The sequence below is a fragment of the Aplidium turbinatum genome, chromosome 16 (assembly GCF_918807975.1).
Source record: "Aplidium turbinatum chromosome 16, kaAplTurb1.1, whole genome shotgun sequence".
Classification (NCBI taxonomy): Eukaryota; Metazoa; Chordata; class Ascidiacea; order Aplousobranchia; family Polyclinidae; genus Aplidium; species Aplidium turbinatum.
The window spans coordinates 14143082-14158947 of record NC_137487.1 but is presented as its reverse complement, the minus strand read 5'-3'; the positions used below and the strand labels follow the sequence as shown (position 1 = coordinate 14158947).

Here is a 15866-nt window from a genome sequence, read left to right as displayed (position 1 = left end):
GTTCAACTCACCACCAAAGTGGAAGATTTGGAGTACAGGTCCAGTATTCCGATGGAGACGAACTAATACATTGTGCTGAGGTACAGAGTAGATGAGCACTTGGCCCGTGCTAAGACCAACCCACAATGACGACTGAGTGACGTCAACAAATAATGACGTCACGAAAACCACAGGTAAAAACAAAGACTTCGACGTCTGAAAAATGTATCAGGGGAGTCATTGAAAGCAAAGCATAACTGAATTAACGGATAAACAAAAAAGCAAATACCATACCATATCTGACTTATAGATTATTTCTCATAAAATATGAGACTATAAAATGAGCATCAACCAACGTACATTCTTCTTCAACAAGTCCAACAACATCACCGTGTAGTGCAGTTACTCAGCAAAATCCGTCATTTTTAGATTGATTCCATGTCTGCAGACGTTGAATCAATAGAAAAATGAGGGATTTTGCTGTTTGGGAAGACACAACAATGGTGTGGTGAGTGTTGTACCTGGAAAAGATCGTTGGCTGTATAAAGGAATGTTCTACGGCCTGGTTCTCCTTCGGACCACACCGAGACACGGCTGCTCCCCGCTGAAGAAGTGTAGAAATGCTTCAAGCCGATGGCAAAGGCTTGGACCGGGTCATCTGCGTCCAAAGTCCCAAGAACGACGGGTGGACCTGAAACATGCATTTGGGTGATCATAAAGTTTTTTTACCAGAACCATATTCAAGCTTAAACGATGGGTAGTAGTTCTGAACGTATAAAAGTGTAAAAATTCCTTCATAAAACTGCAAATAAAAAGAAAAAAACACGTAGTTTGGAAGAGTACACAATAGCCTGCCAATGTCCAGACAGCAAATCAACCTTTTTTTACATTAAAGTAAACGTAATGTAAAACGTACATGTGATGTTACCGCAAAGTAAAAAATGGTTTATTTGCTTTCTGGGTAGTTACCTGAATCTGCGATCGTCAGAGAAATAATTCGATTTTTACAAACAGCACGAACTGTGGTACCGGATGACATCATCATGCTTGGTGGCCCGCAGACAAAGCTGTTTAAATTCAATACGTGCAAAGGTCGTTTTTCGTAGCTGTTTAATATCTGAATAAACAAAGAAGATGAAAGCTGAAGAAGTAAAAAAATACATAATAAAAAAATAAATACATATCTAAAAGAACAGTTTTTGAAAGAAAATCGAAAACGTAATTTCTGATCATGCTACCTCCAAAACTATGAACTAAAATTGAAAAAAAAATTCCAATTATTGCTTCATTTTGAAAGCTTCCCAACTTCAAACAAAATCATCGTTTATAAATATCGCCAACGAAACCTTACAACGGTAATTGCATCTTTTTTCGCAATTACTTCTACATAACTAGCCTGTAACGAAATCCCAGAATACCATAATATACTTTAACGTTCAACTACTCTCTCTCTCTCTCTCTCTTTCTTCAATTTTATTCAAAGAAGCCTGGTCTTCATCACGAAATATCAGAAGTCGATCAGTTGTAACTCTCCCATTTCTCTCTATTGTTAGCATCTTCAATTTCAGTTATTATTTAATCATAGTTTACCTGCTCTACTGTGTATACATGCAAGGTGACATCTTCCAAAGATACTAACACATAGCAACTCCTCATGTCCGTTGAACGAGCGTCTGGAAATAGAAAATCACAAAAGAAGCTTTCAGTATAGTGTTCTATATTTTTTTGTACAACAGAGATAAGTACTGGGTTAGTTTTCCGCTTTTCCTTCGAGACTGAAATAACAATTAATCCTTACTTGACTCATATGGTCTGTGGCAATGCAGAAAAGAAACAGCAGAAGAAAACTTGTGTTTGACCGCGTAGCGTGGTGACGCTATCACTAGCAAATGTCCCTGAATAAAATCCACAAAAAACTTAATTGTTTTATGCTGATATCTACTAAGCAAACGTTTAAAATACTGAATAATGAATATATTTTCTCATCATAAGACTTAGTTCTTTATATTGTTTGCAAAACACATCCAATACCTGTAATCCTCTACAGCCTGTTTCACCCTAAAAGGGGGATCATCAGAAGGTCCTTATTCAAAAAGAATCTTATTGATTATCTTATCGATTCTACTTGAATAAGGACCTTTTGATGATCCCACTTTTAGGGTGAAACAGGCTGTAGAGGATTTTAGTGAATAACAACTATATTTGATATAATTTGCTCTGCTTGGCTTTTTGCTTGGCATTGAGCACTTTTTGTAGTATTAATAGTATTTATTGTCCAATACCTGTAATGTACCAGCAATTAACAAAGGCCCGTCTGTCACGGTCTTTGTTTGGCCGTGCAAGGTCTGGTTTCTCAGGTCTAATGTTCTTTGTGGGAAGGAAAGTTGTATCATGCAACTGACGGTAACATCACTTTCAAATTGCACGTAAACGTCATCGTTTCTCACTGTCAAACCTTTTTCAACGTCAAGCACAAGACGCATGACGCAGCATGACTCGATGTTGGTCAGCTCATGGCAGCTGGGGTGGCCATGATAAAAAATCTGAAAAGAAAAGTCGTCGATTTTAAATGTCAGCCAAAATTCAAAACGCTGCTCATTTACGTTGTATCAAGATTGCAAGATGTAGTTTTAATTTCAAAGATTGAAAGTCGATTGGTCATTTCATTGAAGAAATTACGAGCAGATAACGTTTGCTTATTCTTAAGCGATGACTATTGACATGAAACACCTTATGATAGTTTAGCTTAGTTTACACCAGAAGAGCGTATTGTGACATTGAATTAAAAGCCTGGTGAACAGTCGCATTCAATTTCAAGAGCGATTAACGCTTAAATATAAAATTAGAAATAAGTAAATACCTGAGCATATATTAAGTTTTTTGCCTTACAAATTTCAAACACAATTTTGAATGGAAAATACTTGCATCTGCACATCACGGTAAATGCATTATGGTAAATGATCACGGTTTTGGTAATTATGTTTGGCTTGCATCTTCGTACCTGTTTTGTGTAGAGATGTAATTTATATCGTGTCGTGGTTTTTCCCTTGGAAGAAATGAATGTTGTGAAGTTTTGTTACCCCTAAAGCTTTGCGTTGATTGTAGCGGGGTTGCTTTCCTAACAGGTCGTGCCTTCATTGCCTACACCTTTGTAGATATGTTTCTTGCAAGTCGTTTGAGTTTAATTAGGGCGCAAGTAATGAACCATTGCTAACGTTGCTTGAAGATATATTTATGTTTTTCAGATGCATTGTTTGGTTCTTTAAAAACTAAATGGTGTAATTTATTTGCAAGTCATTAAACTCGTCGTACATCCACAAGACATGAGCCTTGCGGTAGTAAAAGACATCCCAAGTGTGCAACTTACGTTGACAGTCTGTGGGGAGATTTGATCTTCACTGAAGTTGCGAGAATCGACAAACAAGCTGCAACTTCGTGAGAATTTGTTTCCTTCTGAAAGCAATGAACAAACTTCGATAAAGACTCACTGGAAAAGGGTATGACTCCAAGCAGCCAGATAGCTTAGCAAGTGAATGTTTAGCTAAAACCTTCACTGGCGTCCACTCCGTAAGCTTCTGATATGCATTTACATGGGGCAGTCGAAATCGGTACTTAGAATAAATCACATTTCGCTGTATACGTAAATGTAATCCATTTCATGTTAAAAACATGGCATCGTAATACAATAAGTTTCCTAAGCAACGCTCCTTCAAAATGAAGTGTATTGCAAATTACATTTTTAAATCATATTTTACACAGTGATAATGACGATGACAATGACGTATATAAATTTAGTGACGTCACCATAAGTAACATACCACACCAAGGCAATGAGAATATCACAAACATTTACAAACCCAGGAGAGCAAAATCCATCACTTTTATATTGATTCAACGTCTAAATCAATGAAAAAATGAAGGATTTTGTTGTTTGGGAATATGCGGGTTTCATAGAGTTTTTGAAGTTAAGCGAGCGTCAGTGACGCAAGCATTACCTTTGCTGTCGTTTGAGTACATTCTGGCAATGACCGCGTCTGGTGGAAGAAGCGAAATCGACGATCTGGAAGGAGAGAAGGCAAATGCCTTCAATTTAAAATTGCTCTACAAGAGTGGCAGCTGTTATGATCGGAGCATAGACGGACATGCGAAAGCATAGTTTAAAAAAAAAATAGGAAAAAACTATTAGATTGTAAACGAAGTGCTGTCACAATTAAAAAAGGCTGTTTTGATCATTAAGTGACCCACCGAAAGCAGGTCGACTGGATATCTGACAAAGTTGAAACAAGCTGGCAAGATGTTGGTCGTTCTTCGGGGTTGCGAAGAAGACATTTGGTGATGAGTTCTTGAGCGCAAGGCCATGCTGTGACGCCATCATACGACAAAAGGGGAGAAGGAAGTATTCCCTGTTCATAAATACAATGTTTATTAAAATCAAGTGGAAAAATAAGAATTTTAGGAATCTGGAAAGAAAAAAAAGTGCAATTTTAAAAGAGTTTTAATTACGTTTTTTTTTTTTTTTTTTTTTTGAAAGCATTCCACGAAAAAAAACTTCTACAAGCAAGCTTTTACTTCGACAAATTATCATCAAACGTAAATCAACACAAGTTAAAATACCTTCAAAATAACTTCATCAGGTTGGTTGGAGTTGAAGTGTGTGCCTTTGTCGCTATAATGCTCTTCATAGACGTAGTCAACCCAAGGTGACCTCCCAACAGCCAACTCATGCAGCAGCAGACCGTACGAATATATGTCACACTTCATTGAATAAGGGAAAAGGTCATTTGAGCTGTGTTTGCCTGTGCATAATACAAAAGCGTCAAAGTTCATTGAAGGAACTTTGATCGATGGTAAAGTTTGATGAGTCATTATTGTGAGACTAAAGATGATGACGCAGCAAAACTACTAAAGCAGGGATTGTAAAGCAAAAACTGTTGCTACTAGAGAAAAGGTCGAAACTCTAAAAATGTCTAAAACTGGGTTCAAAAATCTAAATAAAAGACAATTGTAAAAAAAATCGCAAAATTCCAGCCAGCAGCTACCGAAGTTATAAAGCACTAACAATAGAACATGCTTTACCTTGATTTTACAAATCTTAAACTCGAGAAGCTTAGACGTGATAAGAAAAGCATTTAAGTATTCAACGTCTGCAAAATCTAAATCAATGTAAAAATGACGGATTTGCTGTCTGGGTAGAACTTACCTCCGCATTTTAACGTGACCACCTCCGGTGCGCTGTAGCCAGGACTACCACTTGCCCCAGGTATCCCGGATGGTGATGCCAGGGTTGATATCCCGTAGTCAGTGATCTTAGCTATCGTGGGTGAAGAGCAAGACAATGACGTCAGCAGGATGTTGTCCGGCTTCAAGTCGCGGTACACAATGTTTTGTCGATGCAGAAAGCACAACCCGTCAGCCACCTCGTATGCTATCCTGTTGTTAAAATATAAGTTTAAATGGCTGTTCGATTTTTGTTGGACTCCCGCCAGTTCTTTAAGGGAATTCATGGCTGTAGTAAGGCAAAACATGATAAAAAGCCAATTTTTACATTAGAACAACAGAACAGGTATTGTTCAAAAAAGGAACATTAATCCCTACTGTATGTGTGACCTTAATGCAACGCCCGCTCATTTTTTGCTACTCTATTGCAAACAATATAAACATAATAGCTGAAAAAAATGTTAGCCGAGAAAATGTGAAACTTAAATTGACGTTGTGTGATAAACGTAAGAGAAAAACAAATTTCAAATTAGCATTCGGTGTTGCCAAAAAAAAAAAAAAATTTCTATGAATGAAATAATTCTGCTTCAATCACCTGTGTCGTAGTGATGGTGAGAGAGCAGATTTTCTTGCCTGGACTGGTAGCTTTGCCATGCTGCAAAGCAACTTGCCAAGCGAGCCCAGCTTTGCGTATTCTATAGCAAGTAAAGGCAAAGGCAGTGATGGGTTTGAAAAGGCTGGGGGAATAAATCCCTTCAGTGCGATGATGCTGGGGTGGCGATGTTGGGCCAGGACATTGAGTTCCTGATGAAAACATGAACATACGATTTATAGTGATCTGTCCACGGTGTAAAAGAAAAACATGGCAGAAAACACGTTCTTGTAATCTTTGGTTAAAATGGCTTTACTTTCCGTAAAGTAACAAATGGCATAATCACTTATATACCTTCCGTACCTTTCAAGATGATTTTTTAATAAAAACAGGGTATAATTTATGCTGAAGATGCTTTAACTAAAATCAGCTTGAACAAATTTTTTATCAGTATGATTTAATTCCATACCGACGTCATGTGTCATACTAATCGGTTACGTCACAGAAATGAGTATTAACAGCTTGTTTCACTGCTTGGCAGAAAAATGATTTGGTTTTAGACGATTACGTACTGCGAGTGCGTAAAGATTTGGTAAGATTTGGGAGGTTTGTGAGTTGTATTTTTGTATCCTGACCAAAGTGACGTGATATTATTGCTCTATGAAAGCACACTTACAGCTCTGAGCATTTTATACGACATGTCAGAAGTAGAGGCATAAAAAGTCTTGATGGCAACATCTTCATTGTCGTATGTGGCTTGATACACGGCCCCAAAGCCGCCCCCACCTAACATGCGCCCGGGGATTGCTTCAAAGTACAACAGAGAAGGGTCCAGACGAAGGGAAGGATCAAAATCTGAAGAAACACAAAGAAAACATTAACGTATCGTTAGATTACAGTACAAAGTACATCGGTAGATCTCTTAACCCAAACCATAAACAGTGAAAGATTACAATTTAACTTAAAAGCAGTTTGATAATTAAAACAATAAACTAATGAAAACAATTCGAAACAGGCTACTGACCATCAAGATTAATCTCTGGAGCTAACTGAGCCACAGGAACCGGAGTATGAAGGTGGAAAGGACAGAAAACGAGAAGCATACCGCTTGCAGATATCTTCACTTCGTACGTGGTTTGGTCAGCAGATGACGAGGGGGTCTTATTACATCTGCATGTGCGGTATTTTCGTCTTTGTAATCGTTTGACCATGGACAATTGGACATTGTTTATATTTCACAATGAAATCAACAGTAGTTGTTAAATAAAGCCATTGCTAAAGAACTAAATCCGCAAGACACCCTTAAAACAGTCTAAACTTGCATTCCGAAGAAAGTAATCTTAAATACAGTCACATTGCTTTTTTTAAATAAGCTACGCGAAAAGGCTCAAGTCCACAGAAGGTCAAATCGGAAATTTTGTATTCTTGCTGCTTGTTGCGCATTTTTTAACCTTGTAACAAAACCAATCATGAAAACGCATAGATGCAACTCGTATGATTTTTTCTATACTTACAAAACGCTCTCCGCCAAATCACTGATGCAAAACGAAGTGACGTCACACGATGACGCTTCACCAGCAGCACAACAAATAAAACAAGGTGAATATTGTTGGAAGAATGACCGTCCCCGCATGTCCACGTTCAACAGACCAGGGTACCATTCTTCTATTAGATTTGTGACGTGATCAACCAGCTGAGCTAAGAGAACCTGGAAGGGTTGACGATACAATTCAGTGAAGAAAGCGTTTAGGTTTTTATATACAGATAAGATGAAAGAAATGATTGAATGAGTAATGTAATTTTCAATCAATATGATGCAATGAGAATAACAAAAATGCTTGTGTTCGAAAATCGCAATTTTAAAACGACACAAATAATATATTTACCATCATCATCGAGTTTTGTTTTTCAACGTACAAACTTTATGGGACATTTCTACACTCGTAGGCCCGACTCCAGATGACTGGCTAGCAGCACGTATGGAAGATTTCACACAGGATATGGCTAAGTTATTCGCTTTTGATTTTCAACCACAAACAATGCCATGGTTTAATTTACTGTAAAAATTGCGATGGAACTTAAATCTGTTAAACTCACGACCTAACCTGTCCAGACGAAGTTCTGGGAACAATAACCTCAAGACCAGCGTCGTGTTTGTGCCAAATATCCCACTCTACTGCCTCGTACTCGCCAGGATTCGAACCCCTGGCTGATGTTCCATGATCAAACCTCCTTTTGAGGGCACAGTCGTATTCCTTTGAACCAGACTGCACCAGGACAAAGGGAATTTCGTTTCTTTCCGTGCTCTTCCATTCAAAGTACATTCCTTTGCTCCATGTTTTGGTCACTATAGGAGCTACCGAGTCCCAGGAAAAGGACGCAGCGTAACCGTGAAGAAGCTTGTTCGAGAAAGCAAGCAGCCTGGCAGACAAGCGAGGCCAGAGACCCATGGGGATGTACACCATTGAAAAATACCTATAAATAAAAATATAGTTGAAACGCTTCAAGGTAGGCCTAATGATCTTCTGCTGAGAAAGACGGAAATTAAATATGTACAACAATACATTCTTTTTTCAACCTTATTACAACAATATGTAAAAAAGTGGAAAAAAGGTCTTTGAGAAGTAGAAGAACTTTGAGAAGAAGAACTCACATTAATACCAAAATATTACATACATGATCTTTAAACGGGATGATATTAACAACGCAAAGCGCTGACAAATCGTAGCAGGGTTTGCTCACCTTATTATTAAATTGTCAGGGGTGGTCACCGGAAGTTGTATGTCGGGTTTAGTGGTGGGTAGTTTGGAGGGGACCAGATAGAGGTCTCCCCCTTGCCAGAGAACAACTTCAAAGTTTTCAAGAAGACGGAACAAATGAGGAAGGAATTGATTGGGTAGGGACTTGTTTGACTAAAAAAAATTACGATTTGATTAAAATTGTACAAAGTATTAATTCACAAATTGTAAAAAGTAACGTTAATACAATGTAATTCTTTGAATTGCAAATTATAGAAACACGACTGAGCAAAGTTAAGTTTGTAAACACGCCAGTATCAAGCATGAACGACACAACGTGAAAAGGGTTATAGGTTAGCAGATGCAAAGCTACACTCGCTTTTGGCTTCTCTGCTATACCAGAAAATATCTTATCTTGACTTACAAATAAGATTAGTGAAGTTATTTTTTGAAGCAATTTGAGGTTTCTTGATAAAGGAAGTTTGTAGAAAACCTTTTAAAAAGTTGTTGCATTGCGAATTGACCATTTTATATGCGGCCGGGAAAACAGAGTTTCAATGTCGCAAATGGTGGCAGATGGGAGATAAACACCTCCGCTTCAAACTTAGTGAAAAGATGGTACAAAAAGACACTTACCTTATCAAGAACAAAGTTTTCGGCAAACTTAGTTTTACTTAAAATTCCTTCTTTGTTGATGTAAGGGTTGACCTTATACGAACTGTCGTCGCTCATAGTAACAACCTGTTGCAAATAAACAGTTCAATATTTTCCATAAAAACATTTCTTCAACCTGCTTACACCTCGACATGAGCGAATATGGCAACATGAGTGAATATGTTACAAAAAAAAACTTTTGTAAGTGCAAAAACTTTGAATATTTAACGCGCTCTCGCCCTTTGAACATGTTACTGGTTCTATGTTTGACATAGTTCCATAAAACACAACTCTTCAATCTGCATAAATACAAAACACTTTCATACGAAATAGGAATGTTTAAAATCTTCCAGGCACCGAAAGCTGGTTTTTGTAATGTGAAGATCTTAAAAAAGGCCATATTTGCTGGCTGGACTAGAAAGTACCTGAGCAAGCAGCTTACAAAGCCAGGCAGGTTTGATAAAAAAGCAGTCGCGCAGTCGAGAACGTGGATCATCGAAGTGCAACAAGACGCCAATCTGATGCAAGTATTTGACAGCCATCATCAGCTCGGATCCACTGTCGAATTGCGGCCGCTGTACGTCATCATCGGAGCGGACTAGGGAAGCCAGCTCATTGAAACTAAAAAAGAAAATGATTGCTGTACTCTATTTGAACCTGTAACATTCGTTTGTGCAGAACAGATCTCATTGAAAAGGAATTGAGTCGCAGCATCCTAAGTTGCATGCAGCGAAACTTTGTCCAGTGTTGCCGAGTCATGCATCTCACGACTAAAAGCGAAACTTACATGTTCTTACCATAAACCACATAGAAAAGAAAATGACGTCTTAAATGCACGGGAAGATATTGAATTATCAATGGATGTAGGCTACATGAACAGGAAGAAAGTTTTTACTTTCCGCACGTCCACATAGCTTGATAGGAAATAGTGTAGAATTATTACATCACTACCAATACCACCTTCTGACCTAATCACAGGGAATTCTGATCGCTTGGTTGCTTCATGCCTCAGTAACTCTGTGAGTTTTACGTAGCTGTATGGAACCATACCGCCCACTAGTGGCTGCCCGTGCACAACAGCGTCTGCGATATAAAGACTTTGTTGAATATTTATAAAGACGTGTAGCAGCATTTTTGCAAGTATAATTTTCCTACAGAGGAGGCTAATAAAGAGTATAAACATTATCGTCATACATCATGTATTGGAAGGCAGAGCACATAAAAATTGCTGGTCTCCTTTCTCGGTAACTACGGTAAAAAATTCCAAGCATGGAAGCTTCCCTCAAGGCTGTTGAAAGACACTTGCTGCGTTCAAGGTGCTTGTCCAGTAAGTCTCCCTATCCTGTCCTAGGAGACTTCAGACCATCACCAACTTGTTTATTTTTGTTTTCTCTACCAAACTAGGATTAAAATTAGATTTTTACATAGAACACTAAAACAGAGTGCAGAATTTAAGTCACAGCTATCCGGACCGGATCCAACATAACACTGAACTGAAGAAAACGAAGGAGTGTTGCCTGTCTTTTGAGAAAGCGCTTTTTCCGCAGGTGAAGGCGCTAACAAAAAATTAAGCCAGGCGTGAGCACAACAATAAATTTTACATAGAGCCGACAAGCAGATCTGATTCAGCGCGTAAGGTAAATGAGCCACCGGAACAAGCATGATTACCAATTGTTACTTAGAATCAAAAGATAATTTGAAAATATTTCAATACGAGTTGTGTCCACCCTACCGAATAAAAGTTAAGCTATCAACGACAAGTTTCGTTGCCGGATTACGTAAGATTCGATCTTCTCAATTCGTGATCCGTATTCACCTGACATGATGTTGAATACCACGCTCTTCAAATTCGTGATGGCATGTGAGGCTTCTCTGACGTCTACAAGCTCGTGGTTGACAGAGTTGCCTTTGAAGCCTCCTCTTGGGAACCACTTATGCCGCGACATTTTTAAAAGTTCTTTTTTCAACAAAGCAGTGATTTCTTCTTTATTTCTGAGCACAGAAGTCGGATGGAGTCGATTATAATAATTTTCATGTTCTTTCAAGTTAGACAGTTATATCAAGATACTAAGCAGTGGTGCAATGTCGGACGTCGATTTATCTCGCTGATAACAACGCATTGGAAACTCGAACTTAACATAACAGTCGAAGCATGTCGGTCAACCATTACAACATTACAACCAGCAAGCCTTTCACAATATCTATAATTGTAACGAAGCGACAAAAATTAAGCTATCCTTTCATTTACTGTAGATGCAGCTATGTTGGTGAGACGCTCTGGAATTTCGAGATTAAAACTTCCGAGCTGGGATTAAACTGTCTAAGAATGGATATTTTAACGTTGGTTTGACTGGTTTTTGATGAAATTTGCTTTTGACAACAACTACCTTGGCAGAAGATCAGCATGAGAACCGATGATAAGAACTGGGCAGTGGGTAGCTCGGGCGTGTATTGCAGTGAGCCAGGGCTTCAAGGTTTGAAGTTGCTGCGGCCCCTGTGAAGCATCATACAAAGCGATGTACATGGCACGTTCAGACATGAAGCAGGGGTGAGTAGCGTAGAAGTCCTCCTGACCCGCAAAATCCCACACGCTTAGCTGCAGCACCCTGCAACAGAAGAAAAGAAAATCCATGAAGAAAAATCATATGGTCCACTGACAGATTAATCATAAGAATGTGTTACATGGTAACACTACAAGGTATGAATGGCATGAGAGGGTCGTGACAAGCCTTTTATATCTTGAAACTAATAGCTTGGAAAATACATGCATTACTTTATTAGATTGAAAGTGTATATTACATTACTTATCCGATATTTTAAGAGTGAGCGCAACCTATAGGCAAATAAAAGGTCTAGTTTTACGTTACAGCGGTTGAGAGTATTGAAAACATCAAGGCTTCGATGATCTTGCGTCACTTACTTGTCACCTTGCTTCAGATTGACTTCAACGACGTCAACGCCAACTGTTGCCAAAGTAGTTGGCTGGTGAGATTTATTATCGATTCCACTTAGAAACATCGAACTTCCAGAAAATGTTCGAGACCTTCGTGGCGATTTCTGGAGCGCCTTGAGCAAAGTTGTTTTACCCGCTTGGGGATCCCCAACAAGCATAAGTTTAACACGATTTTGTGGGACAGATTTCTTCAACCGAGCGTACAGAAACTGCCGTATCTCCTGCGCTCTCCCTGGCCAAAACAACAAGAGTACTATAAAAACACATGAATTTATTAGTTCCTTTTCAACTACAGCTATTAATCATTAGCTAAGAACAGAACCTGTTGATTAAGAAAATGTGTTTTTCTGGCTTATTCGAACCTCTACATTGTTTAATCGTTCCTGGTATCTCAAATAACGCCTGATGGATTAAGTGCACAGAAAGGCAAGGAAGTTAATCTTGATTCGACCGTCCGAATTGATATTAACTATTACTAAGCGACATGTGCTAGACGGGTGTCGAACCATTGTCCCTTCGAGTGTGGATCAACCTTTCTCACCACTCGACCAAGCAACCAAAATCCCTGGTTCTGCTTCATGATCGCGCAACTTCGGCTTTGACTCCTTAAAGTGGTTTTGAGCAAGAAATCTCCCTGCACATCATATTTAGACGAATAGAGTTCTTTAGAAATTTTACCATTAATGATCGATTCTCCCAAGCTGAGCTGGTTCTCTTTAATCAGAAATGACGTCAGATTGGAGAGACGGCCAAGCTCGTCAGGCAAAACTCGCAAACAGTTTCGACTAATGTCCAAGACCTTAAAAGGAAGAAGGCACTTCGATGACGTCATGATACAATTTCACGATGACAAACATTTAAGCTGCTTGAACAAATGGTGGCAAGGTGAGGTTTTGACTTCACACAACTATAATCTAACAAACAAAATCAATTCAAAATTTTCGTGTAGAAATAAAAACATGGTTAAGTAGGCCAACAGTATAAACAACCCCAAATTTTTTAGCTTAAAACTTTTGCTGATATGTCCTTTCCGATAGCGCCATTAAATAGTATCATAATAACCAGGTGAATGTACCAGCCAACAATCTTTAAGCGCGCCATGACAAAACTGCGACCAAAAAACATAAGAAGTATGGCAAGGAAAAACAAAAATAATCGTACAGAAGGTGATGTAACTTTCCTTACCTCCAAAGCCCTTAGCTCTCCTACAACTGATGGAAGTAGCTGAATATTATTGTTCGATAAATTTAAGGTTTTCAGTGTCGACGGCCACCGCCTAGCAAGCATGTCCATCAACGCAGAAACGTCAGTAATGTTATTAAAGGAAATGTCCAGCTGCTTCATAGCCTTGCACGTCCACTGCTTCGAAGGTTGAACGCCGGATAGCACGTTGTTGGACAAAAGCAAAGTCTGAGGATGAACAAACCCACTGAAAGTTAAAGCTCAAATGTGATCGTGAAAATAAAAAGCACCATCAATTCTATATCTAGAATTTCCAAGGCTTTTTGTTGATAGTTTCCTTCGATCGTTAAAGTTAACTGCAATTATATGAGTCGCAAGACAGTTTATCTCGAACAGAATTTTGTATGGAAACTTTAAAAGCCCTACATGTAACAGAGCATTGATACGTTTAAAGGGGATGAACTGATCTTGATGGATGCGAACAATAAAAAATAAATTCCGTTGGCTATCAATGCTCAATAACGTTAAACTAACGCTAATATTAAAAAATACAAAAGTGAATGAATTGAAGAAACCGTAACATACCTGCAGTTTCGGTAAGTATGCCACAAAGACAGGTAGCTCATCAAGTTTGTTGTTGCTCAAGTCGAGATAGGTCAGTCTGGATGCAGATAATTGCTTGAAGTCTGAAGGTTCAATGCGCCCAAGCTCGTTCTAAACGAAAAGAAATCTCAATGAAATTTTGCTTGTTACATCCAGGCGCCGAAGCCAATGGATGAATACACAATCCATTGGCTTCTGCGCCTGGATGTAACAACGTGATCCGTGGCGGCCTCAAACGCAAGAAGAAGAATGAAATTTTGCGATCTTCAATTAATAAACTGGCCATTTTTGAGGTATTACGACAAAGCATCGAAACAATCAACCCATTGGAATAGGGGGTCCAGGGGTACTTTTTGACCCAGGTCTGAGGTCATTTCAAGGGCCCAAATTTTTCCAAAGGGCCTGAGCACTTGAAGAAACCACTGTTTGGGTATTGTTTGGATATACTACGCTTTTCTTAGAAGTTATATTTGGAGTCTCAGGATCTTATCGGTACCGGACCCAAATTATAGGCCTTAGATAGGAGGTTGGACAATAAATGTTTTATTAGCATCACGTATCATACAAATGCTGTTTCGGTACATTTGAAAGACGTTTCTTTTATGCAAAGCAGGATTCTGCAGCTGAATCGCGTGCAGATGTTGAATCATGGTAAGAACAAGTAATTTTGCACTCATTTACCTGAGATAAGTTCAGATGCTGCATGTTCAGCCAGCGGAGCAAGCAAGATGAAGAAAATTTATTGATGTGGTTCCAACTTATGTCAAAATGCTCCAAATGAGACATAGTTTGCTGCTCATATTTCTCCGGGGAACTCGTCTTCCCAAACACATCTAAGATTGAAACAATTGTTGTGCATTTGACTCAGTATGGTTTTGCCTTTTCTCACTTACCCAGCCAGGATACATAAGTTCTTTTTTGCATTGATTCAACGTTTACAAAAGTTGTAAAAATAGATTTTCTAGGTACATAACTTATGCACAATTTCTGCACTTCGTCGTCCTGTTATCGTGCAATCTTACCGATAATAAACATATGTTGTGACAATATTACATTAAATCACATGTACAGTAGTTTACATTTCAAAATCCTAAAAGTATTAACTCGCTTATGTTGTAAACTACACGGAATGGCCCGTTTCGGTGAGTCCGATTCGGTGAGTCCGATCCCTTAACGGGGGATTTTTTCAATTTTTTTTTTAAATTATCGGGTACCGTAGCCTAATTATCATTGCCGTTTTAGGGTTAGGGGTTAGGAGTTAGGGGTTAGAGGTTAGGAATTCACCGAATCAGACTCACCGAATCGGACTCTCCGAATCGGACTCACCGAATAGTAGCAGACCCTAAAATACACGCTGTCACGGTGTCGTTTGCAAATGAACTATAAGATAGAAATTATTCGGATAAAAACCTTCATCGAGTAGAGAGTTGATCAAGTTTTTTCGTAATTCCAATTTGGTCAGCTTGGGAAACATACGAAAGATCCATGACGGAAACTCGACTAAACTGTTGCTCGTCAGTTTCAGTGACTTCAAGTTGTGCTGATAGTTTTCAGAAATCTTGCTTTTCTTGTTGGATGCAGCACGTTCCCCAACTAGCTGATGCAAATTTTTTTTCATTACAAACATAAAAATGATACACATTTCGTAATGTGTTGGTTTTCTCGGCCAACTCATACAGCGCCAAAGAACACAAAAAGATTTAGCAAAGATTTAACCTCCAGAGTCACAAACGACTTGCAAAAATGTGTTCAGTTTATTTTCTAACCACCAGAAAGACTCACTGTGAACGGAGAGCAATCTTGAATCATATTGTCTGCCAAGTCTAATGTTTCCAGGTTGGGGCAGTGTTTGAGGACGTGGAACGGGAAGGTGATCAGCTGGTTTTTCGATAAATTCAATTCAACCAATGCATGAAATACCTAGATACAGTCACAGAAAACATCAGCA

At 38.7% G+C, this 15866-nt stretch overlaps 1 protein-coding gene across 1 annotated transcript in view; it reads right to left on the bottom strand.

The window, feature by feature from the left end:
- The window catches only part of LOC145785245 (leucine-rich repeat serine/threonine-protein kinase 2-like), a 28879-nt gene that overhangs the window by 1325 nt on the left and 11688 nt on the right, over positions 1-15866 (bottom strand). The window contains 29 exon segments of the mRNA XM_082596928.1: positions 12-195; positions 501-670; positions 949-1096; positions 1570-1652; positions 1778-1874; positions 2262-2522; positions 3347-3432; positions 3975-4039; positions 4225-4382; positions 4594-4775; positions 5180-5409; positions 5792-6000; positions 6465-6643; positions 6813-6958; positions 7303-7496; positions 7894-8263; positions 8531-8691; positions 9163-9267; positions 9606-9801; positions 10149-10263; positions 10997-11172; positions 11565-11786; positions 12101-12365; positions 12812-12932; positions 13319-13543; positions 13901-14029; positions 14600-14751; positions 15329-15515; positions 15701-15838. Coding sequence (XP_082453054.1) covers positions 12-195; positions 501-670; positions 949-1096; positions 1570-1652; positions 1778-1874; positions 2262-2522; positions 3347-3432; positions 3975-4039; positions 4225-4382; positions 4594-4775; positions 5180-5409; positions 5792-6000; positions 6465-6643; positions 6813-6958; positions 7303-7496; positions 7894-8263; positions 8531-8691; positions 9163-9267; positions 9606-9801; positions 10149-10263; positions 10997-11172; positions 11565-11786; positions 12101-12365; positions 12812-12932; positions 13319-13543; positions 13901-14029; positions 14600-14751; positions 15329-15515; positions 15701-15838 — 4954 coding nt within the window.